Source organism: Chroicocephalus ridibundus, chromosome 4 (assembly GCF_963924245.1).
Source record: "Chroicocephalus ridibundus chromosome 4, bChrRid1.1, whole genome shotgun sequence".
Classification (NCBI taxonomy): Eukaryota; Metazoa; Chordata; class Aves; order Charadriiformes; family Laridae; genus Chroicocephalus; species Chroicocephalus ridibundus.
In genome coordinates, this window is record NC_086287.1 from 43,694,332 (window position 1) to 43,721,888 (window position 27,557).

The 27,557-nt window shown below is 39.5% G+C and overlaps 1 protein-coding gene across 5 annotated transcripts; it reads right to left on the reverse strand.

Annotated features, from left to right (window-relative positions):
• Positions 1–5,141: 5,141 nt before the first annotated feature.
• On the reverse strand, positions 5,142–27,475 carry LOC134515208 (photoreceptor outer segment membrane glycoprotein 2). 5 transcript variants are annotated; one of them, XM_063333916.1, is made up of 6 exons: positions 27,455–27,475; positions 26,634–26,859; positions 18,333–18,476; positions 12,575–13,243; positions 7,679–7,925; positions 5,142–7,037 (listed from the first exon to the last, which is right to left on the reverse strand). In XM_063333916.1, exons 4-6 carry the CDS (start codon positions 13,153–13,155, stop codon positions 6,771–6,773), a joined length of 1,095 nt encoding a protein of 364 aa, XP_063189986.1. In that variant the 5' UTR covers positions 13,156–13,243; positions 18,333–18,476; positions 26,634–26,859; positions 27,455–27,475; the 3' UTR covers positions 5,142–6,770. The 5 variants fall into 5 exon arrangements, with proteins under 5 accessions (XP_063189986.1, XP_063189985.1, XP_063189989.1 ...); XM_063333915.1 differs by lacking the exon at positions 27,455–27,475 and having other exon boundaries at positions 26,634–27,435; XM_063333919.1 differs by lacking the exons at positions 18,333–18,476; positions 27,455–27,475 and having other exon boundaries at positions 26,842–27,435.
• Positions 27,476–27,557: the final 82 nt, after the last annotated feature.

Sequence of the window (27,557 nt, forward strand, 5' to 3'; positions counted from 1 at the left end):
CATTTCTTGCTTAGTAAGAATCTCAAGGTGCAATGTACAAACGTACAAAATTATATAAAGGAGGATTTTGGCCATCGTATGCTTTGCTTTGTGGTTGAAATCCACTTTATTTACTAGACAATATCCTTGAATAATCTCCATTGTAAACCAGTCAGATTCGTGATACAAGATTTAAGCTTGTTACTTAGATTCTTTTAACCTATTACTTGACAAGATCTTCAAAGATACTTGCTTAAAAAATGAAAGTTGTTTAATTTCTGTGGCATGATCTCTTTTATTTGTCTTTTATCTATGTTTTGCAGGTAGGTTAAATTTGGGGTTTGATACAGAAAACAAATGGATAATAATGAAAATCCACTCCTTTACAAGTCTCTCGAATCTAGTTATTTCTAATCCTAGCTACGTTTCTCTAAGCTTAGATTCACTGTGGTTGAAAGTGTACATGAAAGAGAAGCTGTGTAAAGGAAACGTGTGCTGAAGGAGAGCAAGCTGAAATTCAAAGGGATTATCTACGTTATTTCGTGTAATGGTAAGAGGAGACTGAGTATAAAGTTAAACATAAAATATTAAAACTGGACCTGAGTTTTCTTCTTTATTTCTGTGTGACTTGAGTTGATGAAATTAGTGTGAAAAAAAGAGTCTATTTTGTGCCGTTTAATTACAGGTTGTCAAACAACTTGGAATCCATCAGACTTAATTTTAGGAGGCTTCCTGGCTTCATGCTTGAGTTGAATGAGCCTCAATGAAATGTTGTGAGGCAGGCAATGGGGACTGTGGATTTCATAATCCTTTCAAGTCCTTGCTGTATTTGTGAAGATCTGTGCTTAGTCTTCTGCAGCAGACTGCAGAACCTCTTATCTCCTTCTTCTTAATAGTGCCTGAAATATAACATTAGCCTCTTTGGGTGCAAGTATTGAGATACAGTCTAGTGCTTGGAGAGAGGTCGTTCATCCCAATGTACCAGAGTTTCTGCTTGAAGGTTATCCTGAATGTACCATGGCACCTGAGGAATAATCCACTCTAGATGCTAAAAAGCCTTTGACCTTCTTTCATCCCGTTTTTCTTTCTGTGAATCATGCCTTTATTAAAAGTGGCAAAACGAATGTATCTCGATCACATGATACTGCAGATGATCTAGGAATATTTATTTTCCCAATTCAGACTTATACAGAACTTCATTGAGCAATTCCCTGGACATACTCCAAGCGGTCTGCCTCAGTTAGTTGACATAGAGGAACCGGAGAAGATCATCCATTTAAATGATGGTCTCCTCATAAATAAGGACTCCACCTGTGTTCTGTGCGCTTTGCACCTTATGGTTCTTTGCTAAACTACAGAGTACCGTATACAGAGCCTAAAGTGCTCCCATACTGGGAAACTGATACAAAGCACATGTGTAACAAATGATTTGTAAGATGTTAAATATCATAGACCTTGTGTTGTAGAGAACTGTATGATTGTATGCAGTTAAAAAAAAAAAAAATCACCTTGCAGATGGGAGGTTTCCAGCTTCTAAGGAAATGTACTGCTTTCATTTTTTAATATAAATGAAACTCTAAATGTGCTGTATTTGTATATTTCTTATTAATTATTTTTTCTTTATGATCAATGTAGAGCAACTGTTTTCAGTGGTAATCAGAAAGCTTTAAAAGGAAGAGCATCATAATTGCAGTTTCTACAGGAACTGTCATAGTGACTTCACCAGAAACTGAATATTAAAAGGTTTCAGGTTTTTTTATGAAGAACTTCTTATAAGGAAGATTGTTGTATGCATAGGTGAGTTTCTTACTCTGGAAGTTGCTGTTGCACAAATGTATTGTTATTAATTCTGACTGGATTACGCATTAATAACAAATAGGATAAGAAGTGTCCCCTAAATCGTATTTATTTCTGTATCTGAGCAGATGCTCCGGCTTAAAGGCTTGGCTTGCTAATGCCATCTTTGTCTTTATAAATTACAGAGAATTAAAGATGGAGTCTGTGCTGTTACCTGAGTTTGTTTTCTTGACCTGGTGGCTGTAATGTTAAATACTTCAGGAAACTCAAAGTATTGTGACAGGTGCTGTAACGCAAGTGAGATATGTAGGGTGCACTTCCACTGTCTGAGGAAACTAATACATACAAAGCAAAGAAAGCATTTATCCTGATTACTGGGAAATAAGCTGTCATCTTTTTGTAATACACCTATTCCGATGGGGACTCTGAATGCCTAGACAGGGTAGAGATGAAAAATCTAATGACTAAGTAATTAGCGGTAATAATCAAGACAACAACTGTAAAATGTATGCTGATACTCAGTGAATTTCACAAGTGATCATATCACTAGCCACTGCTGCGCTTTTTGGCTGTTGGCTGAGAGACAAAGGTTAACTTGCCAAATATTAACTAGTCTTTCATGGTAAAATGTGTTCTCTTCCTATGAAAGTAAATGAGCTGGGGCGGGGGGGGGGGGGGGGCAGGGAAGACGTGTAGCCGGGCAGTCATACCTCTGCTCTTCGTGCTAATGTGTTACAGCAACTACCGCATGAAATTCCTGTGTCTTTAAGAGGTCCTCAAGCTGGATGATCATTTTACTTCACTCTTCCTTCCAAATCTATTTTGCAGAGCAGAGTCTTGATAGATCCATCATACAGGGACCTCAACTAGAGAGTTATCAAGAGTACGCTCACAGCTCTTATAATTCTGCAAGCTAAATAGATGACCTAGAGAGATTTTTTTAAATGGTGCAAAATATCAGGTGTCGTCTGCTTCTACAGTTAAATGTGTTTTGCCATTAGGAAATACTTCTTAAATTACAGAGTAAGCTTTCCTTCCTTTCTTTCTTTTTTTTTTTTTTAAAAGCTCTTATTTTCTGTTTTACAACCATTTTCATCACGCTGAACCATTCCTCACTTTTCTTTTTTATTTTTAAAAGTATTTTATTTTTTAAAATTTGCATACTCTTAGTCTTCTTGATTCAATTTTTCCGAATGAAACAAGTCCACAGAAATAATTTCGTTTTTTCTCAGAGTTATTTCTGATTAACTTACACCTTTTGGTTATTGAGCAATCTAGAACTGTTTTTCCAAATATATATGGGTTAAAATTGTGTTGAGGAACTGACTGCTATTGACGGATGCATGTGGCACTTTGTATACTCATCTGAAAAAAAAATAATGCATTTTTAAAAAATCATATTCTGTTACAAGGTCTGATTAACATGACTTTCTCCTTGATCTCTCAAGGTACTACAACTTTGTGTTCTGTTTTTTTCCAGTATGTGTCAGCTAATTTTAGCGCTGCTGGTAAGGCTCAGGACAGTGTTGTGCTCAGCGTGCTGCAACAACAACATGACAACAGACTGCGATGCAGAAGTAATATTTTTGGCTCTGAGAAATGACTGAATGAATTATGTACCAATTAAGTTTAATTCCACGCTGGACAAAGTGATTGAAATGAAGAACATAAGTAGACACATAGGTAAATGCAGTGCAAAGGGAAGAGCTAATGAATATGATGAGGATGTTGAGCCAGTCAATAATAATGTAGATTTCAAAAAACTTTGAATAGTGTCCTCCAACTAACTCACAGATAAAAAGAGATAATAAGGAAGATCTCGTTCAGCAACAAAGAGAGAATAAACAGTATGTTTTCACAATGGAAGAAGCTTAACAACTGAGATCCACAGAAATATACATGGTCTTTTTCAGTGTTTTCAGAAGTGATCTCAAAAAGGGAATTATAAAGTGGCAAATTCTGCCAATGATACAAATATTTTCAGTAAAAAAAGCTTATTTTGAATGTTTTCAGGGTAGTGACTGGATAATAACAGAAGATTCAGTTTGATAAATGAAAATTAATGCAGCTATGCAAAAACTAACATCTTGCAATAGAACAGAATGGACAATTGCAGTTGGAAAGGACCTACAATGAACATCTAGTCCAAGTGCTGGACCAATTCAGGGCTGACCCAGTTAAAGCACGTTATATTAAGGGCATTATCCAAATGCCTCTTAAACACTGCCAGGCTTGGGGCATCGATCACCTCTCTAGGAAGCCTGTTCCGGTGTTTGACCACCCTCTTGGTAAAGAAATGCTTCCTAATGTCCAGTCTGAACCTCCCCTGCCACAGCTTTGAACCATTCCCATGCATCCTGTCACTGGATAACAGGGAGAAGAGCTCAGCACCTCCCTCTCCACTTCCCCTCCTCAGGGAGCTGTAGAGAGCAGTGGGGTCATCCCTCAGCCTTCTTTTCCCCAGACTAGACAAGCCCAAGGTCCTTAGCTGCTCCTCATAGGACACTCCTTCCAGCCCTTTCACCGTCTTTGTTGCCTTTCTCTGGATACATTTGAGGACCTTCACATCCTTCTTAAATTGTGGGGCCCAGAACAGCACACTGTGGTGAAGGTGAGGCTGCATCAAGGCTGAATACAGCAGGATAGTCACCGCTTTTGGCCAGCTGGTTATACTGTGTTTGATGCACCCCAGGATGCAGTTTGCCCTCTTGGCTGCCAGGGCAACACTGCTGACTCCTATTGAACCTGCTGTCGACCAGCACCCCCAGCTATATTCATATCAGAGATTTTCTTGGTATTTTTATGGATAATTTTGTGAAAATGTTATCTCTATGCTCAGGAACAGTCAAAAGTGCAAGCAATGATAGGAATTCTTAGGAAAAGAAAAGAGCTATTTAGTTCATGATGTCTTCAGCTCTATACGGTGTTTTCATTTAAAAATAATAAATGGAGAAGAGTGATGAAAATTATCAAAGGTGTGAAACAGCTTCCATAGAAGAAAGAGTTAAATAGCCACTTCTTCGACTTGGAAAGACAGGACCAAGAGAGATTATAACGGAGGATTGTAAAATCGGGAATGACATGGAGGGAATAAATAAGGAATGATCATCTGCTACATTTTACAGAAAGAATTAGGGGATACCCAATTAAGCTGTCAGGGAGTCAATAAGCAAAGAGAAGCAGTTTTTCAAACAATGTGGAATTGAATTGTGACAAATTAAAATCTGAAGCTCATTGTCATAACTGTTTTGGATATCAAAAATATGAATGGGTTTTAAAAAACCTGCAAATTCATAGGGAAAAAAAAAAAAGAAGTCTACTGAGATTTATTAAAACACAGTGATACAAATACGCTCTTTGTCATACCAAGTCCCAAACTGCAGTTTCCTGAAAGTTAGGAGGCTTTGTCAGGGAAAGAACTATTTTTTAATGGTCTTGCCTCTTACATGCCTTTTGCAAAACATCTGCTACAAGCTACTATTGTAGACAGACCCCATCTGTCCATTTCTATTTTTAACATACTTAAGTATAGGCCTAAAATTTTAAGCAGTGAAGCAATTGCATTTGAAATTATGATAATGTATATAGCCAGCTTGAATTACAGTGTAGACTTTTACATCACACACTTTATTTACAATATATTCTTACAGAATAATTCTTGCGTATTCTAGTGTTATAGAAAACAACATTATTTAGACAAGTAAAGGAATTTTGAATTTGTACTGTTACCTTCATGCAACTTCAAAAGCAGGAATAGTTCTGCTTTGAATATTCCAGTGATATAACTTCTCTTACTTGATTATACACGAAGAATGCACAAGCTGTCCAAAGTTATATTCAAACAACGTAGTACTCACAACTTCAACAAGTAAAATATTTGGCCTTTTGTCTTCTATTCTGTATCGGTATGTTTTTCCTGCTTACTATTAATGCTATTAGGGCAGCCTGTAACTACAAGTGTCTTCGGTGTAGAAGGCTTTTACTCCATGCGTTACCAAAGTTCCTGAGCGCTGTACCAGTAACACGATGGGAGATCTGTCAGTCTATCTTTGCCTTTATTGCTTCCAAATAATCCCTTATCTTCCATCCCCTGGATCTAGGTAAGTACTTTTGAAATTAGGAGCTTTTAAGCACCTAGGATCATCAATATTTGTTTTGTGGGAAGTATCTGCTTGTTTTTAAACTTGTGCTTTCACGGGCTACTTGGAATTTCAAATATCCTGGCATGAGCTATCAATTAGTTTTCTTGAGCAGAGAACTCCTTCCAGCAGTGCCGATTGGCTTTCAGGGAGTTTGGGCAGCTGTCTTTCTCTGAATTATGGGGGTGGGAGGAAATTAAGAGATACTTCAGACTATTTTGGGGGGGAAAAAAAAGTGAAATACATTATGCTAACTTTCATTGTCTTCAACTCAATTTCACCTAGCTAGTAGGTTCCGTTAGAAGAGCTGGAATGTATGTATAATTGAGCTAAAATTTCCTCTATCCTAACTTGGACTAACAGTTTTCATTTCAAAGATTTTGTCTTTTTTTTTTTTTCTTAAAGAATCTTTTTATCCAGTGGGATTTCCTTTGGGGATTTCCCTGCTGCTGGGATTTCTATAGATGTAATGACAAACTCTGTTGGTATGTAGTAGACCAATCTGAATGTCAGCAGATGTAGACCCACCCTGTCTGGAACATTTGCTCATGCACAATGATTATTCTGATGTATTCAGACCATGACAGAAATACGTAAGCAAGGGAGAGAAAGTGGGGAAAATTCCAAAAGTTTGTTTTGTGCAGTGTTGAAAATCAGAAATTTCACAAGAATGTGTAAAAATATGCCCAGCCAATGGAATACCAGCATTTTTGGAGCTGTCACCAGTCCGTGGTTTGTTCAATTGTCTTGTGAGTTTTACTATCTTTTTTTTTTTTTTTCCCCCCACCAGTGAAAAATCTGGTGACTGTAATATGTCAAACCTCCACTTGTGATGTCACTTCTTTGAAGACTTACCTAGCTAGCCGCTGGGATCGATTTTGTTGTAACATTGGTTTTGCCACAGTTTGTGCTTTGAACATCAATGTTGGGGTCATTCATGCCTGAGACAGTGGAGATCTGATTGGCTTTGCCAAGGTTCTTAATGATATTGATGTTGTATTTGGCAGTTTCCACAAAGCTGTTTTCTAGTAACCAACCATCTGATTCACGCTCCAAATCTCCTAACAGAAGGACATTCTTCATTGCTGTTTGTAGGTACCGGACACCAATAAGTACGGAGAGCTGTAAGAAACAGTTAATAGTTAAACAGAGAGTTCAAATTACAGCCTCAGTCCTACCCCTAAGTCAGCTTTCTGACTTGTGTATTTACAGGCCTACTAATTAATATCGGGTAAAGCAGACAAATTCTTTATCCCAGGAATATATCTGACCACTATCCCAAATAATTACATTATTTTTTAGAAAGAAAAATACCAGGGAGAGATTGATTGAGTCTCTCTTCATTCTTCAGGTAGTGTTCACACTTGCGTGTTATTAGCACATGAATACCTAGTATTACTTGGGAACGCTGCAGCCTCAGGGACTACAACTGAGTGATGTAGAATCGGTGATGAATTAATGGAACCATCAGTTACTGTGAAAAAAAATATTTAAATTGTAGTCTGTTAATTTATGTGGATTTTTTTCCACTGACCTTGATTAAATTGGTATTTCCTCCAAGGATTTTAATCATTCATATGTAAGCCATATGTGTCCTACACGTAATTGCATTAAAATTAAGGACAGCCTACGATAGAGGCTCAAGTATAGACTTTATATTAGATACTGAGGCACTTTTTGAATGTTATACCATAGCTGTTTCCCATCCTAGAGAGCAGGAAGTCTCTCATTAATCTGACACAGACCACTTTTATGAGACGTACCTCAAACAACCAAATAAGCAATGCCGTAATGCCAATGGATCTCATAATAGCCGTGTAGTGATCCAGCAGGGCCTCTCTGCACCCCTTCACCCAGATATTGAGCTCCTCTGTCAGAAAATCGTAGTTGTAGTGAGCGCTGTTGTTTGTCAGCTGGTACTGGATGCAGGGCCGTGGGGAGCTTGGGTTGCAGCAGCTGAAGGGTACTCCATCCACCAAGAACTTCCCGTCAACGTTGCTCTTTAGACGGCTGCAAACAGGACAGAAAGTTTGGGCATTATGAATCTGGTGGCAGCAGTGTAGTGTCTGTGATTTTTATAAAAGGGCATAATGCAAGTCTGCTGCCATGTAGGCCTCTCCAAAGGAACAAAAGGAAAATGGGAATATATTTCCAACTGGAAAAGTTGCTTACTGCAGGAAAACTAAATTTTTTATTTGCTGTATTTCTTAAGTGTGGTATCAGCACAGTATCTCACGTGGTTCTTGGTACTGTGTGTGCAAGACGTGGATTCAGTGTTCACGGAGATGTTGCCTTTTCAGGTATCTGCACTGAAAATGCTACAGACAATTACTGAACTTATTTATCTTGGTGGAACTCTAATGGAAGTTATGACCCCGGAAATCCTGTTTCTCTCCTTTTGTATTGATTTTTCAACACAAGCATTCATTAAGAGAGAACCTAATACAAGAACAACTTTGCATGCCCAGGAACCACTGGAAATTGTCTACTGACATTTCATCACTAGACCCACGTGCAATGGTGATTCAGCACATGTTTTGAGACTAATTCAGAAGGGAGCTTCTACTTCTAGAAAGGTCTAGGGAATAAGTCTTATGAGGAGTGGCTGAGGGAGCTGGGGTTGTTTAGCCTGGAGAAAAGGAGGCTGAGGGGAGACCTTATCGCTCCCTACAACTACCTGAAAGGAGGCTGTAGTGAGGTGGGGGTCAGTCTCTTCTCCCAAGTAACAGGTGATAGGACAAGAGGAAACAGCCTCAAGTTCCACCAGGGGAGGTTTAGACTGGATCTTAGGAAAAATTTCTTCACCAAAAGGGTTATCAAATGTTGGAACAAGCTGCCCAGGGAAGTGGTTGAGTCACCATCCGTGGAGGTACTTAAAAGATGGGTAGACATGGTGCTCAGGGACATGGTTTAGTGGTGGTTTTGGCAGTGCTAGGGGAATGGTTGGACTCAATGATCTCAAAGGTCCCTTACAGCCTACATGATTCTATCATTCTTTTATCTATACTTTTTCTAACTTTTGAAACTGGTTGTAGTTATTGATAAAAATTATTCCTTTCCCTTCCCTATAAGATCAGGAGAAAAACAAGTGGGAAAAGAAGGAAGATAAAGAAATAGGAGGGAGAAAAAAAAAATCATAGGATGGAAAGAGAACACGGTCTCAGATTAATTGAGAGTTTCTGGAACAGTTAAATGAGTCCTTGACATCCATTTTCCTTCTCTTATCTGCTCTCCAGCTAGCGTGTCCTTGTAAGGGCTTCTGTTTCCAAGCCGGCTCTTCAGAGAAATAGATTTTCCAGAAACTGGAGAGTATATAAGACATTAAAAGATGCTCTCACACTTTGGGGAAGTAGCCTCTAAAGCATGTATCTATTTTCATGCTTATTTCCTGAGGCAGCTCCGCAGGTGAGAACCATGGCCTGTTTCAATGAAGTTCATGCCCTTCAGCCTTTGTTAGGGAGCCAGAATACAGGAAAGACAACTTTCTCTTAGATATCCAGCTTTCACCATTTTCTAATAGTAAAATTTATAATATTTTCCAAAACTTATCCTCATTTATTAACGTTTACAAATCATATTTTCCTGTTCCATTACAGATGATCTAAATTAAAGTGAAGTCATCATAAGAAGCTCAGCAGGTGAAAAGAAGAAGCAGAAACTCTGCAGTCCAGTGTTCTTCAGGCTTTTGGGGACTCAAGGTATCCTTCAAAAGAAACAAGCTGCTAGGAAGCTCAGTATTTGTGGCTGTGCTGGGATGGCAGAATAATTGCCCTCATTTTATTGCTGTGGGCCTGCTAAATACAACCTCCTTCCTTTATTTTTTTCCCCCCTTATTTTTTTGGGGGGATAGTGGCGGTCTGTTTTGTTTTATTTAGTAGTCAGTCAAAAATACCTTCCTCAAAGATCTTTCCAAGTAAGTCAGGAAGCTCGTCTGCCATTTCCCACCTAGGATTGGGTTAGGCCTGAATTCCTCTCTGTTTTAAAGTCTAGCTCTTCACTTTGTGGCCATCATGTTCCAGGTAATGGCAACAGAATGAAACCAATGCAAAAGAAGCCACAGAAACCAGTGAAACCAGACTTAAGTGTGCGAGCAGCGTAACGGGCATAGGCAAAACCATTCGCTGGGAAGGAAACAAGGAAGGGAGCCAGAAAGGTACAAAATGGAAGGCTCTAGTGTGAGTATATTTCAGTGACATGACCCAAATATAGTACAGCATCTAAAATGGTTAAAATATGGTTTCTTAAACTAGGTCTTAAGCTTTTCTTTTGTTCCCAAGCATCAGTTTAGTTAATTTTTTTTCTTCCTGCCACATGTTATAAAGAGGAATTTTCTTTCTACTGCCCACAATAGCAGTTTCCAGAGTTAGGTTCTGTCCCCCTGTTTCCTCTACTAGTGGCAAATTAAAGAACGATGTATCTTGGTGCTGTTAGAAGGGAAGGCCCCAGTAACAGAGCTGAGGGAGTGAGACATTCACTGCCATTTCTTTTTGCAATTTGAAGTTGTTGTGGTTATTGTAAAGCAAAAGTTGCTTTTGAGACTATAAAAAGACGATTTTTGCCCAACCAAAGCAATAATAGGATTGTACTGCTGTAACCTGCCTCATTCTCCGACCATTCCCATTGATTCTCTGCATTTCTTGTCACATTGTGGTGCTGGCAATGGAGATACAGAAGAGAGGAGGGGCAAGAGGATTATGAAGGAAGTTGAGAAGTTCGGTTTTACGAAGGTTACACGTGAGTTAACAGTATGTCAGTTCTCAACTGCTTTGCCTCTTAATCTACCAAGTACTAATTGACATACAGTAAAAGATGAAACCAAGATAGGTATTTGGTTCCTCCGTCATCCTTTCTGAACATTACTAGCTGGAACTTTCTTCCAACAATTTCATATCAAACGTTTCACTACCACATTTTTGGAAATCAGTATAATTTGGTTATACAGCAGCAACTTGGATTCTAGCAATCAAGATGGAATTCTCCAATTTATATACAGTAAAAGAAATTATGCAGTGTAACTACTCCCTTCACACACATTTCACTGGCATCTTCTGCCTACATACGGCAAAAATTAACTGACGGTGTATTTTCAAAATAATGGCAAAGCGCAGGTGACCCTGCGGAAGAAAATGGAGTTTAGCTAAGACCCTGGGTAAAACATTACTGTTTGTGCACGTCTCACATAAATAAAAAGCAGTATATTTTAATTTTGTCCTTACAATAAGATACTAAAGAAGTTCCTGTGGACCATCTTTCTTGTCATGTCACTTTTCAGTGTAGAACCAGGATTTAAAAGACCTCTTGGGTCAGTCTGCTTTGTGCCACTGTTACTTTCCAACTTCTCTCCCAAGAACGCTTGTTCTAAAGCTTGCTTTATTTTCACAGCCAACTGCCCTTACGCACGTTGGCACCCTCTTGTCCGTATTCTCCTAAGTCCTGTTCTCTGTTATATTTGCAGCTTTGTATATACACTTTGTTATAATGGCAGTTTCAAAGTTGCAAATTCTGTGAAAATAAGACCTTTGGTCTCCCTTCACCTGGCTTTATTGTCACTGATTTTTGAGTTCAACAAACAAAAGGCTTGACAAGTGCCAGTCAAGCTTTTTGTGTTTGTATTTCCCAGGTGCATATATAGCTACTTGGCTCTCATCAGTGAAGACTTTTTTTCAGCTTTAGAAGAATTATTACATATTGGATTGTCTACTTTTAATTTTTTTTTATTGTTACCTTTTCTATTGTCTGTAAGAATTATCAGACTCTTCTTTTTGAGCATATAACTTCACAATTGCTACATCACGTGAAGCACCAACAAACAAACAAAAATATTCAATTGGTTTTCTCCTCTTTTTTTAGGCAGTATACATGGTGTTGGCAGTTTCTCACATGTGAACATATAGATTTGAACCTGGATTTGTGAAGTCTAATATCTTGAAGGAGAAAGATCTTTCAGTTTTTAGGATTGAATGTGCGATGTATTGATAGTTAAATCCTCTTTTCTTTCCATCATCAGCTCAATAGAACTGAAATTTTGAGGTAGCTAATTCACATGTTAAAAAAGGAAAAGTATGTCTTTGCTTTGCATCCTGAAAATGTTACCAAAAGGCAACTTCGATTGTACATGTAGCTCACATATTTTGTGAGTAACATGGTCATTCTACAGTTTTTTGATGGAGACAAAGGTCCAGCAGAAATTAGTATCTACTTGGCCTTATGAGGTGTATTCTGGAAGCCCAGAATAATTAAACAGAAGGATGCTTTTTGGCTTGAGTACTTCAGTACTTTTTGTTTTTAGAGGGAGTGTATGGTTTAGACAAAGTGTTATTCCCAGTGCTATTTACTAAAGATTACTACGAGAGTATTTGTGAACATGCCTATGACCAAAGAAATGTTACCTCTTGTTGAGTTAGACCCTTTACAAGAATTATTTAGAATGAGCTTTGAGAGAAGCCTTCTAGCCACAAGATGCTGTTTTAATAAGGAGGAAAAACACTGCCAGAATTTTTGGCTCATGACAGAGAACAAGCAGTTTTGCCATATTCTCTTTAATGTCAATGTATCTCAAGATCTCTTGACATGACTGTGACTTAATTTCTGTTCAGTACAAATTCTTCTTGAGTGAGGCTTTTTCCTGGAATTTTTTTTTATGACTAGTAAATACTTACTCCAGAACTTCCTTGGAAGCCATATTCAGATAACGAGGAGACACCCACTGAATTTCAAACCAGTCTCTAAAGCCATTATTTCCACAGCATCGGAATCCAATTTGTAACATATCCACTGTTTTCTTCAAGAAACATCGTCCAGGTATGTCCGTGTCCTTATAGAACTTCATAGCATCCCTCAATCCCAGATACAGAGACTCTTCCAGCTCATTCCTCATGGTATAGCACATGAGAGCACCCACCAGGATGCAGAAGGTAAAACAGAAGGTACATACGATGTATGGAAGCATAACTAGCTTCCACCGAGAGAATTTGTTGGCATCTGAGCAGTCATAGCAGATTTTGCCACCTACAAAGTTGATGATACATGCTATGACCCCTACAGAGATCAGCATGTTGGGGACAGAGTTAATGTCCCCTTTTGCCATCACTTCATTGCGCTTCTTGATCTCTATTTTTAGAAAGAGGCCAAGGCTGAAGAGAATGATCCCACTCACAACAGAAACCCAGTTGAGGATCCATAAGATCTGAGCCAATTTGTCCCTTTTAGTTTTGGTGAATTTTACTTTGAGGACAGCCATAGTTAGTTCAGTGTTAGGTAAAGAAGCGTAGGTCGAGGAAAGCTCGTAAGCTGATTAGGAGCATGTATCCAAGGCATGCAGAAGACATCTGAAGAAGAGAGAGAGAGATTACTGTCTGACTGGGTATTTATAGAGACTACAGAAAACTTCCTGTACAGCTTCGCATGCTTGACTCCTGCCAAGGGAGTGCCCCACTGAAATTTATTGCTTAAATTTTGTACAATGTCAGTCACTTAAAAACCCCCAAAATTCTAAGGACCAACTAGAGCAATCAAAAATAAGCCATCAGTAGAACCAGTGAATTCTGGATTCCCATGGATTTTGTCAAGAGCAATTTTCTATGCAGATTTTCTGATGTCTGGAAGTGAGCTGCATCTGCTGTCGTTCCCTCCAGAAGATTCACGGTGCCTTTCCCTTCTATTTGTTGCCTGTATTTTCTTGATGATTCTAGGAATTTATAATTCTTACTGTATCGGGGTCAGATTTGTGTTCAAAAGTTGAACAAGGAGGATGAACAAGCAGATATATACAGCATAATCACATAAGCCTTTTTTCCATATGGAAAAAAAACAAACATGAAAATAGTACCAGAAATACAGTATCCTACGGGTATTTTTAGTCATTTCATCAATTATGTGCAGTAAAACATGATTTTGCTAGCAAAAAGCAGTTTTATTCCTACACTTATACTACTAAGATGTGATCAGTTTGGCAACAACTGCAGGGGGAACGGCTGTGGTTATCCACAGACACAAAATGTTCAACAAATAGTTAAACTATCAATGACTGTGTTGGTTTTCCAGAAAATATTATCAAAATTTTATTAACTTTTAAGTGCTATGACTGGTGAACAAACCATCCTCCACCACATTTTTCCACTTGATCTGGCATAAAAGCACTACCATTTTTATATGAAGTAACTTATCACCCTACAAAAAAAAAAGCAGAACATCTTAGAATCATAGAATTATTGAGGTTGGAAGGGACCTTTAAGATCATCGAGTCCAACCTTTAGCCTACCCTGACAAGAGCCACTTCTAAACCATGTCCCTCAGTGCCCCATCTACCCTTTTTTTAAACACCTCCAGAGATGGTGAATCCACCACCTCCCTGGGCAGCCTATTCCAATGTTTAATAACCCTTTCAGTGAAAAAATGTCTCCTAATATCTAATCTAAACCTCCCCTGACATAACTTGAACCCGTTTCCTCTCATCCTATCACTTGTCACCAGGGAGAAGAGGTCAGCCCCCATCTCTCTACAACCTCCTTTCAGGTAGTTGTAGAGGGTGATAAGGTCTCCCCTCAGCCTGTTCTTTTCCAGGCTAAACAACCCCAGCTCCCTCAGTCGTTCTTCATAAGGTTTGTCCTCCAGGCCCCTCACCAGCTTTGTAGCCCTTCTCTGGACACGCTCCAACACCTTAAGAAAAATATCAGCAGTTTAAGATGCTCTATTTCTTTTTCTACCGATTGCCCTTCCTTTCTTTCTGAAAGTTCTTATTCAAAAACAGCTTTTGGAATAGCGTGATGTATTAAATGAGGCCTGATCCTTAGGGAATCACTGTTGATGTCTTAACCTCTGCTTCTGCAGCTGAAGTTCCTTGTTCTTTCCCTTTGTCCTGAGAACTATGGTAATCACACCTTGTTCCACCCCTCCTACCACCTGTAGACTGGTTTCCTTTCTGAATTCCCCATATTCCAGTCAGAATCCTAAACTTCATTCCTGGTTGCACTTTCTGCAATAACCTTGACTTCTTCACTGCCCGTTGGAACTGCTTCCATTCTCCCATCTGAAGAAGACACTGCAGCCCAAGGGAAACACAATAATTTTTGAAGGGGAACCATTTGAGAACCAACAAGAAACTACTCATGTTTTTTGTAGTTTATATCTTGTATATTTTGTTAGTTTATTTTTGATGCACCTACTCTTACGTTATTAACTTTCCCATGTGATCTACAGACTCTTTCGTTTTTCTCTCCAAAGATCACAATGATGGACATAAAATATACTCAGAGAGACTCCTTCCACCCCGAGTTTCAAATCTGATATTTCAGAGTTTCACAGCTGAAGGAGGACTTCTGTGTTTCAAGGTCTGTCGTCTTTCCCCCAGCTATTAGTGGATCTAAGAAAAGATAGTATATTTCCCAGCACTTTTAACCTTGCTTCTCTTCAATACTACTAACAATTTCTGCTTTGCACTTCTCCAGTTACATCACAATCACAGGCAGAAAGCAGCTAATAACATCCAAGATCTAAAACCTGTTAGAACTGGAGACAATGTGTTTTTGGTGTATGTGATGTGGATGTAGAACTATGCTGCAGCACCTCAAGATCAAACCATGAACTTTTACCCTTCTTCAGTGCTTCCAATGCTTTGCGATTGCCTTTTCTCAACACGTGCAAGATATACGGAGGAGTTCTTTCTTTGCTCCCCTGAAGGCCTGCTCTCAGCATGGTCTTGTACTAATTCAGTAATTTTCATTAGAGTGATTTTATACTATACAAATATGTGTTTATATGATTATACAGTCTTCTAATTCCACTAATACAATGGCATTTATAATCCTGTAAATTTGGGGAAATAGAGATGTATAAGCAGCATTATTCTTGTTTAATATTTTTTAAGCTAGTGGACTCCACTACTTAACTTAATCTGAATAAAACTGGCATCAGCTAAACCAGCATGAAAGCTACCTGCAGACAAGCTGTACAGAAGCAGGGCTACACTAAAGGATCCGCAGCGGCAATGAAGTTTTACATTGGGTAAGCAGATTGTTGTAGAGTACAGTTTAAAAAGGTAATGGTATCCCAGTGTCTTCATCTGTATATGTTGGAAGGAATCAATTCTATGTGTACAGGCAAGAAACAAGTTGTTCCATTCATATCAGGACACATTTAGATGTCTTCATGCATTTGAATATTAAAACACTTCAATGCCTGTGAGATCCAATTCATTCATGTTACACTTATTTTCTCCTGCCTTTACAGAGGAAACTAATTCCCCTCAAAACTGTTAATCTCGTAATATCTTTTGTACAATACATGGAGTAGCCTGCAAAATGCACAGTATTTTTTCTTGAGGCCAGCAGCTCTCTGACTTTAAGGTCCTAATTTTAATGGTAGTTAAGAATGATTATCAGTTATGGTTGAGTATTGATTGTGATTGTATTGTGATAATCATATTGATTATCATGATGAAATACTGATTATTGATAGACATCTCTGTACAAACAAGTCCAGAGAATAATCATTTATAAAATGACAACTCTTTCTTCACATCATTCTTCTACGGTATCCTTCAGACCTCATTTAAAAGGATCATGCTCCGCTGGCACAGAATTAAGCCTCTGTACGAATACAGATGACAGCCTGTCTGCTAAGCCTGGAGACAGTATCTTTGATTGCTTCACCAGTTAAGCAGTTCATGACTTGAACTTAAATAGCTGTAGATGGCTGGTGCAAATAGGTTTATCTGCCCCTGATACTCAGGTCTCAGAGCTCACAATAGAGAGAATCTGTCGTGAAATTTCCTGGCTGCTAATACGCAGTTTGCATTCAATGGCCAGTGTATATGAATGCATCGCTCACTGTTCATATATGACATCATACATATATCATTCATACATGTACGCATTTGCAAAATGCCTCTAAATTGTTAGGCACACATATGGTTATGGTGTCACGGAGAACATCCTACTTGTCAAACATCTTTTGCTTTAACATTTGAACAAAATTTGTAAACAATTCTACCTTTACTTAAAATTCATCTACTCAAGAGGCACTTGTTGATTTTCAAAGATGTAAATTTGAGACTTTCTGTCATATTCTAGCCATAAAGAAACTTGAAGCTGAATTCCATAAGCAGCGTTATCTCATGTAGCTATTCTGATACAGCTCCTTCCCCCGTTTTCAGATGCCTAAAGTTAAAAAAATGAAAAACTTATGTGCAAGAGCAACTCTCCTAGGAAGTCCTTGCCTCCAGTAATTCTCATAAGGTATTTCCTGCTTCATTGTTCCAATTTTAGTATTGTAATAAGACCAGATTTCCTGGAATATTCACATTCATCTAAGAGAGGTACCCACGCCACAGTTCTCCAGCAGTATAAGATCTGCTATTTCATATGAACCATACTGCCAGAGGAAAGGGGTGGAATGACTGGTTGTTGTAGTGCGGTGACCACTCGTTGACTGACCCTGGCTGTCACTTATATACCTGGGATTGCACAAAGGATCTTTGGGACAACTGTGCTTCTCCTGAAACTTTGAGCGCATCAAGAAGAACAACTTACCTACTCTATTCCTGTGTTCCCAGCTTCTGCATGGATACTTCTCTTGAGATTATTTTTTCCTATGTGAACAGTTTATTGAATTTAGATAATGAGAAGACTCTCTTCCCATCATAATCAATTTTGTAAATACACCATAACATTATTCTTTCCCTAACTGTTCAATGAAGTATTGAATACATTTATTAGCATAAGCTGTATTGCAACACACATACTGCCGCGTAGTAGCATTTTTTGAGCACCATGAAGAAAGTTCTTCCAGCTGAAAGAACTGAAGTGCAGTTATGAGCTAAAAGTGTCATTATCTTTCTCTGCTATATCTACCTGTTCTTCTCCAAGTTAATTTGGCAGTGAGCTACTGTAAAACCACACACGCTCCTAGTAGTTCAGTGGAACTAACATCTCTATCAAAGTTCCTAGAAACACACCTCACCATTGCACGTGAACCACTCCAGAGTTATGAAGCATATACACACAGACCCTTTTTTCCCTAGCTAGGGGACAGAAAGATGGATTTTATTCTATGAAGGGAGAAATATTTCTTTTGACAGAAGAAGCCAAATCTCTCCCATATTACTGATAACTGTTCTCAAGCTTTCCTTGTCTAACTCACTTCAAACACAGCTTCCATCAGCATACTGTAGCTTTTTGCTTCCAAGATTCCACGCACCTGTTCCTTTCCTATCAAACTCCCCTAACTACAGAGAAGACATAGCACAGCTATTTACTCATTTATAATGTTGACTTATCAGATGCAAATTGTCCAAAGAAATTTGGCTTGCAATTTTGTCATAAACAAACCACATCTTATCTTAAACAATTTCACTAAAATCTGCCATTTTAGCTAAACACACATTCCTATCTGTGATTTCATGTAAAAGAAACCACTAACCTGCTTCAGAGGACTGAACAGGATCTTGAAACTGGTAACTTGCTGAGTACAGGGGAGAAAATACCTGGATCAGGCATCCTGAGGAAGAGTGAGGAACTGATTTCCTGATGTCTGTGTAGTTCTTCTGTTTTTACACTGAGTTACCTATGGAGATGGAGAAAAAGACTTCAACTCTCCTGCCCGTGCTAATCTCTCTTTCGTCTCTAATCGTAGCTAAGAGATTTATTTCAAGGTTCTTATGCCACCAGGTTAAATCCTGCAAAACAGGCCAATTAACTGAGTGTGAAGTGAGATCTCACTGACAAAATGGATTTATACTAACTTCTTTTGCCTTTTTATCCCCTTGAGGTTTGGGCTAGTAAGCAACAGAGACTGTTCTTCAGTACCTGCTAATGTCTTCATTAATTCTTAATTTGTTAATTTGTTTTTAGCAATAAATATAAGAGAGAGAAGAATGAGAATAATCAAACTTGGTGCATCTGTGGGAAGGGAAAATCTATCATAGGCAATCGCATCATTTCACTAATATGTGCCTTACCTATTGTTCCATATTTTGTCTCTTTGGATGGAATTTTCTGCCCTCTGTATATTGACTGTGACTGCATCCAAGGAAGGAATTCAAGTAACCAAGAGCAATTGGATCATCCTGTATGACTCACAGTAGATTCTGGTTTGGGAAGCTTTCCACATTCAAGAACAATCTAGTAGAAACCTCTGTCCTAGACTCTTAAAAGCTTTATCGGAAGCCAGAAGCAAAAGCATCTTGTCCTCTGGCACTTCTGAGCCCAGCATGTAGCAATCTGTGGGATGGACATGGCTGGGCTGAACTGGCAACAGCAGTGGGAACAAGCTGAGTCTGCAGTGATGCTTGATCAAATTAGTGGTGATGTTAGTACCAGAACTGAATCAGTAACCAGGACCGGGTTTGGTCTCTAGGGCCCATAATACATCAGCAGTTCAGTGAGCACAACGACTGACTGCAAGGGACCCTGCACCAGAAATTGTAATGCATATGAATATTCTCAGAAGCATAAACTGTCTGCTCCCAGCTAATAATAAGCAATAAACTGATACCATGATACTACAGTAATTCTAACTTCGTATTCTCATAATATGCCTGTTCATCTCGTTTATGGTCTCGTGCCTTCATAAAGACAGACACTCCTCTACATGCGTCAGTATTATTACACTTATTATCAGAGAAAGGTGAAAGATTAGTTATCATCAGTGCAACTCAGTCTGTCGAAGTCTGGAGTAAAGCAGAGACTGAATATCTAACTACACTATTCTAAGCAGAAAAAACAATTCAGACTTGTTCACTTGCCGAAGTCATTTCATGCATTACTGCGTGGAAGAGGGAGGCTCAGAATTGCCAGTGTCCCTCTGTGCCTCCATGGGGTGAAAAATCCCAAGGACGTGTCCCAACAGGATGAAGTCATGCATACAGTGAAATTCTTTCCCTTTGCACTTTTTCTGATACAACCAAACTCGTAACTAATGTTTATACCGAATGCTCCATCCAATAATGCATCATCTAGGACTGTATGGCAAACTTACACAGAGCAGCTTCCTTGACATGTGTGGGGTCCCTGGAGCCATACAGGCTCAACATGCCTTTTGTGGGCAACTTCAGTTCAGAAAAATATAATTTACCATACCTTCACCTTTTTAAAGAAAATATCTGAAGCAGGGCTTCCAGCGTTCTATCTTGCCTGTGTGCAGATGTACAGCACGTCCAGGAAACTTCAGATCAAGAGCATCTGTGATACATCTGGGACCTGTTGGACCTACTGCATACGGACCACACAAATGCTTGCATATGATCGAATATACCCCAACTGCATTGAATTAATCCTATGCACATGGATCATTCATGCTTTGGACTTGGTGTACTTGTGCAGACCACAAGGAATATGTTAGATCTGTTCAAATGTGTACATTTTTGTACGGATCAACTCTACGGAGCATATTCAACAAGTATAATATATTGCTTGTGGACAGCACAAGTACATCAGTATACACATTTGCCTCCTGTGGTTTTTGAGATATTGCGCTGGCTGGGATGTGATATATTAGAAATCCTGGACAAATGTCTGAAGTCCTTTTCTATGCCCAGAAGAAGTTCACGTATAAATCCCCCCCCCGCTTCCCAATCTGTGGAACTCCAGACATATGTTATCCCTGAGTATTAGAAAATGTTATTGCCTCAGATACCTATTAGTAGAAAAATGTACCTTTCCTGTTGCTTTGCAGTATAAACCTACTTCCATGCATGAAAGAAAGCAAGCAGAAGATGGCAGTGCTGCTGTATGTGGAGGGTTTTTTTCTACAATGCAAAGTAAGCTTTCTTTTCTTTGTGTTCAAGAGATTAGAGGTCACTCATACAGCTAGTGGCAGCTCAGGAAGGCATCATTGTAAGAAATAACTTAAAACCAGTCTTAATGCAATTAAAAGTCAATGCTACCTGTATTTTTTGTTCTGTTTCATATTGGGAAATGGTTTCAGCTGCAAAGTTAATAGTAAAAGTTGAATTATTCAAAAATTAGTTTTGCTTTATGACCATCTATAAGTAACCGTGCTGCACTTTCTTACAGACCTGCTGGGAAGCCTGGGCACCAAGATGGTAATGATAGAGTAGCATTTTGTAACCCAGCAGGAGTTGTTGTACATGCGGGTCTGCTATCTATCACCCAGTGGTATAGAAAGAAAACACACACTTTCCAGCTAACAGTGGAGATTGCTGTGCTGTGGCTTTGGATCTGAGGGAGGTAAATTTAATAAATGTTTGCCCAATTACTTATCTGTTTAGTACCATTCATATATAAGTCTGCAAGCAAGCACAGATGTGTTATGAATTAGCCTAGTTAAATAGCTACTGGGATGATGCATGCTGCAAAATTGAATTTTACATCTAGTTTCCAAAAATTAACGTTTTTTTTATATGTAATTTGGATGGCTTTCCATTTCGTCTTGTGTTTAATGTAAATGATAACTAAAGAGAAGAGATTTTGGTGTAATAGGCTAAACCTGGAAGCACAACTGTTCTTCAATGTGTCAGTGCTTCAGAGGGAGAGTCCATATTCTGAAAGAGATTCTCTCTGATATGTGTTAACGGGGAGAGGGCATGAAAAAGGGAATTCAGACCATCTGCTTTTTTTGGCTTTGGTAAAGTTGTGAACCACACAGTAGATACTGAGAGGCATAAGTTATTAGGCAAATAGAAGCAATTGGGTCTTTACAGAATATTAATCTCTCAATTACAGTTTTGAACTTCTAGGAAGGAAGTATAATGGTATCTTGATGACTACAATTGTTTTAGTTAGATGAAGATACCTAAGTTAAATCACAACACCTGAAATTCTTATGGAATTGCAGAGATGGCAGAGGGAATGCCAAAACTCCAAGGCAAGAGGTAATGGGGATAGACAGTAATTTAAAAGAACCCAGTTCGTACATTAGAATGCCACAAAGCTTATTGCATACTAAGTCAATTATATGTTTTTACAACTAGAGCTATAAACTGTACTACAGTTGTACCAGAAGACCTGCTGTACTATGTTGCATGCAAAGTACAAATACCGTAACTGTAGCTCATTTCATTGCCTGAAAAACATCACAGACTATATGAATCAGAAAAATATGTATTATAATTCTCATTTTCCAGATGTTTAAAGGTTATAACAATATGGATGATGGAACCAGTCTCACGCAAAAAGGAAATTATAGGAGACTTGCATGAACTGCACTGCACATGTACTGCTGCTAGTCTTCAGGGCTTCTCTATATTCTGGGAAACACCGTGCAGGTACCTATGAAGCTGGCTCTGATTTCAATCCATAGGAGCTGTGCTGTCCATAACCTCTGACTCATCTACTCCTGACTCATGGTGAGTCATTACAAATGGAAAAGTAAGGCACAGAAATACTGTATTCACCTTAAAATCAGACCAGCAGTTTACGGTAAAGCTGGAAAGTGAACCCGTTATTTTAAATTGGTTAGTAACATAAAACTTCCATCTTGGCTGTAACTTTTTTTCTGAAGACTAGAATCCATTTTTACGACCTTATTCATAACTAGACGATGCAGCAGTCTCGCTTTTCACGTTCATTCCTTATTCACTATGGACTGTCGTGACATGGGTATCGGTCTCTTCTCCCAAGTAACAACGAATAGGACAAGAGGAAACAGCCTCAAGTTGTGCCAGGGGAGGTTTAGAATGGATATTAGGAAAAAATTCTTCACTGCAAGGGTTATTAAACATTGCAACAGGCTGCCCAGGGAAGTGGTTGAGTCACCATCCCTGGGGATGGGTAGATGTGGTGCTCAGGGACATGGTTTAGTGGTGGACTTGGCAGTGCTAGGTTATGGTTGGACTTGATGATCTTAAAGGTCTTTTCCAACCTAAATGATTCTATGATTCTATGACCACAAGCCAGTCATCAGGAAGCTTTTTGCAGAATGGAATTGTAACCATATTATGAGGGCTCCCAACAAAATTCCCTTTACATAATTATGTAAAATTTCCTTGAAGAGACCTCCTATAGACCTCCTATACTAATCAGGAAGTCTCCCTGTTCTCACCTTATTATAAACCTGATGTTGATGCTGTTTTTCACTCTCTAGACACAATTTGAACTAAACAATATTACTCAGAACATCTTGTAGGGAATCTGAGATTCTTTTAGAAAGAAAAGAGACAGTTACCAAAAAAAAAGAAAAAAAAAAAGAGAGAGACTCAAAAGTTTCTGAAGCTGTCAAACAGACAAAAGCCAGCACCTAGACACAGTGCTCTTAGCGCTCTTCTGAAAGAGATCCAAGATCCCTCTGTCCCTTCAGTGGTTACTTTATGCTTATTGACACTCTGTATCTAGAAATCATGATCTATGAAAAAAGACTGAAGGAACTCGGTTTTCTTAGTGTAGAGAAGACTGATGGTGAGAGGTGAAAATTGTGTTCAAGTAATTTTAAGGTAGTCACACAGAGGAAGAGATATTTTATTTTTTTCTTCCTTTTTCTCTCTTTTCTTTTCTGACAATCAATTGATTTCTGACACTCCAAAACAAATTTTTGGAGCTTTGTGTCTTACTTCTGTGGTCAACTAAGCAGAAACATTATTCAGAACTTCTGACTCATACAGAAATAAATAAATAACCCCGACACTGATGTCTAGGCAAAGAAGTTCCAATAAAAGTATTTGAAACCAAGCAGTCTGTACTTTGCAGGATGAATCATCTACTCCCATACACATTTATTTCAAGAAAATAGCAGCAGAGTTCAGAAGGTCTTACGCATTGTTAATCATGTCACCCTTCTCCATTGGCAAATATATGCATGTTTGTGTACAGGTGTGGTTTTTAATTTTTAAAGATTCCTTGAAGAAACATTAGATCATTCCTTTCAGACAAAAAACACTGATGAAAATTCTCACATCCCCCTTATCCCACAAGGAAGAAGATTTCCAGGAAAGCAAACTTATTTTTCCATGATTTTCCATGAAGCCTAAGAAAGCAGAACCTGAAACACTGGAAAGTTGTGTTCCATTTATAGACAATCCTGGAAGTTCACCAACTGAGATATTTAAGAATCTTCAGAACAAATGCAGAGTTGTCCATTTGCGGTGGTTTACAGCTATTGACTAACTTTGCTAAGTAACTTCATTTTCCCTCTATTTTGGAAGTAAAAGCGTAAAGTTTCTGACTTCAGAAAAGTTAAACCAGCAGACAACTGTTTTCAGTACTTGTTCTTCTCCATCCCAAGGTGAAATTCAGCTCTTGGCAAGATCTGAACCTTGGTTGATGTGAATAATGATTTTCTCCTTCCTGTGATTTTAATCATTTATTTATAAAAGTAATGTTTTTGATAAAATTTATGATAGAAATGTTAACTTAATTTCAGTGTAAGTGTTTCTCAGGAATAATGAAAGTGATGTAATACTTTTAAGAAGAAATATTTAGGTTTACTGTTTATATGCACAGACAGGTAAAATGCATGTACGAGAATTCACCTTCCAGAGAATATTCATAGTAGGAATAGGCTCAGAGATCTGCAACAGATTGGAGTTAGAAGCTCCTCTTCTTTACCCTTTTCTTTCTATATAAGTACAAGTAAACTAAAATTACTAGATTAATTCACAGCCATATCAGAGTTAAATGTTTAGCTGTGCTGTACTTCAATATGCTTGCAAGAGCTTTCTAGTTTTATAGGAGGACCTAGGATGCTCTTATCATTCCATGCAGACTCAGAAGTGTCTCTTCACTCATATGTTTGATATATCGATTCAAAGGCTGCATGATAAACTCCTATACAAAATAAAAAGTTCTTACATCAGGACATGTGAAATATCCTTCAGGGTCAGACCAGTTATCTACCTGGCTCTCTAGTCTGTCTCTAACAGTAGCGAGAGTAGATACTATTTAGAGGCACTTTTTACACTTAATATCCCTTTTACTCCCTCTGCATCTGAAACTGTTCTTAATGGCATGTTATGGAACACCAGATAACTACCACACAAAGCCAGATACAGCAACAAAATACAATTTTTGTACATCCAGATAGCCAGTTAGAACTAGCAACGTAAAACCTGAATAAAGGGCTTAGGACAGTTGTTGGCCCAGGGTAACTTTCTCCAGGCCCAATCAACACTGTGCATTCATCTAAGCTTAACTACCTGTACTACTGCAAAAAAGCTAGATGGCTTGATTCCATAGGTTACACGGAGATTTTAATGTCTTGGGCTTTTTTTTTTTTTTTGTGGTGAAGATATTCTGCAAGTTTGCACCGATAGAGGAAATGCTGGCATCTGTTATATTTACCATCATCTTTTTGAACCAAAAATAGTAGAACAGAAAGCCTTGAAGAACCTCTTGGTATATTTCTGGAGCAGCGAATTAAAAAAGATGAGATCTTTTCTGTAAAGACGTCCTGCACTTCAGCGGAAACATATTTTCCTTTTGAGAAGACTCAGTTTTAGTTTATTTTTTTTGCTGCTTGACTTCTATTTGAACCATTCAGGTTTTGTCTACTTATGAAGAGTCCATGGTAATTTGAAATCTAACAGATCACCAGAACTAACAGATGATGAAGAGAAAGAGTATTTGGTCTTTTAAAGCTTGCAGCGTGCATGCTGACTTACAGTATGCTAAGAAGACATGTATTCATGATGCTATTTCCATGATACTGTGCATGAAAATGCAGTTATATTAGATAATGAATTTAACTTGTGAAGTTACAATGTGATGAGAGAAACCATGTCCCTTGCACTAACAATGTTAAACAGGTAAACAGACAAACCAGATAAACAAGTTTGTTAAGGCCTTTCCATTCTCTTTAATTGAATCAGAAAATTTTCCTGAAGAATTGTACACCTCAGGCAATGCGTCAATTATTTGGGGAACAATAAAGTATTCTTCACAGATGGATTCATATTCATGAGCTCCCCATTACACCTAGCACATAGCAAGTTTTGTTGGCATTACTTAAATAAGAGGTGGTTAGGGCATTCATCTACCCTCAGTTGCAATTTGGGAAAAAGTACCGTCTACTTTAGAGGGAATGTGAAAAAATTGTTTAGTGCATAAGAAGAGTAGGTATATGGAGCAGGCCTATCCTAGAATAATCGTCACCTTTGCAATGCCTTTAAGACAGGTTTGGAAGAACATGTAGCTTCAATAGAATATTTTCCATCAGGGAAACTGTAAATGTCTATCAAAGGTAAGCAAAACTCATAACTCCATTTTTGAACTGAGGAAAAGATGTACTATTAAAAAAAAAAAGAGAAAAAATAAACCCCAACTAGTTCAGTCAAGGTTCATTCATGAAATGAACATTTCTTCATAATATCATCTTTCTTATTAACTGCTTCAATTGTTAGTTAGGACATACTATACACACACACATTCTCTCTATATAGAGGAATATATGCTTATCACCAGTGCTGTATCCACACCACTAGCCCTGGTGGACCACTGCTTGAGGTAGTTCACTTTCAGAATGAAGCAGCACATGACTGAAGCTGACATTGAGCAAGTCACAACCGTTTGGGCTCACTGTTAGGTTAGGTTCACAGCTCCCACAACTCATTTGTAAAGTACAAGCACTAAGATCTCTCTACTCATAGAGCAGCAGTAGGACATACTGTTTTCTAACCTTACTCTTTGACTATGATCTCCTTCTGATGAATGAAGAAAGGGCTTAAAGTATTCACACTATCACCATCTTACCTGCCTGGCAGTAGGAAAATACAAGCTTTCTCTTTTTTAAAGAAACTTCACATGAGGGGAAGACAGCAGTGTGTCTACTCACTTCATACGAGCTGCTGCGAGCACAGCAAATCTGTCCTTCCTCCTTCCCACAGAATGGGTCTGTCCCAGCTGCCAGGTGGATCCAGCCGCTGGGTTCACACCGTATGGATCCAGCCTCTCGGCTGACACCGTGTCCCACAGAGGCATCCCGTCAGCTGTTGCGTGATGGCATGCCAGCACCCACCCGAGCTCCTGCTCCATCGCCTCACCAGGCTGGAGAGTCCCGCCTGCAGCAGGGAGTCACCAGTGAGAGCTGAACCCTTCTCTTCGAAGGCCGTACTGGCCTATGCCTGGAACACATCGACCCTTTCCTAGTGCCACAGCGCGGAGCCCGCGGGTGACAGCCCTGCTGTGTCTTTAGGGCAGCGGTTGCCGCCGCCGGGGACAGCGGTCCCTCAGGCGACGCGAGGGGCCGGCCTCCCCCGCACGCTCGCCCTCCTCTCCCGCCCCAGCCTCTCTTTCCTCAGCCCGCTCGCTCCTGGGCCCACCCCCTCACCCTCCCCCGGGGGTACGGGCAGCGTCGCCGATGAGCCCCGAGGATGGCCCAGCCCGGGCTGCTGAGGCGGAGGCCAGTGCCGCAGCGAGGAGGCAGCTCTCCCGCTGGGCCAGAGCGGGCGCTGCAGCGGGGAGCGGCCCTGCGGCGGCGGGCGCCGCGGGACAGCCTCGATCCCCGCCACGGGCCGCTGCCCGCCGCCCCCTCGGAGCCCCGGCGGGAAACGGCTCGCCACGGCGGGGGACTACAGCGCCCAGCGGGCACCTCGGCCCCGAGGCTGCGCGGGGGCGGCCGCGGCCGGTAGCGGAGCTCGCCGGGTCTCAACCAACCCCGCACACAGCGCCGCTGCCAGCTGCGCCCGCCTCCGGTATCCTGATTGATCGGGCTGACGACCAATCGCCCGCCAGGAATCTCCGCGGCTGCCCAATCACC

Bases quoted from the DNA above. Each gene is read 5' to 3' on its own strand.
- LOC134515208 (XM_063333916.1), bottom strand. From the start codon at position 13,155: ATGGCTGTCCTCAAAGTAAAATTCACCAAAACTAAAAGGGACAAATTG. The intron at 7,926-12,574 runs GTAAGTATTTAC...TCCTGTTTGCAG, and splicing joins GCTTCCAAGGAAGTTCTGGA to CCGTCTAAAGAGCAACGTTG. The intron at 7,038-7,678 runs GTACGTCTCATA...TGTTTCTTACAG, and splicing joins TGCTTATTTGGTTGTTTGAG to CTCTCCGTACTTATTGGTGT.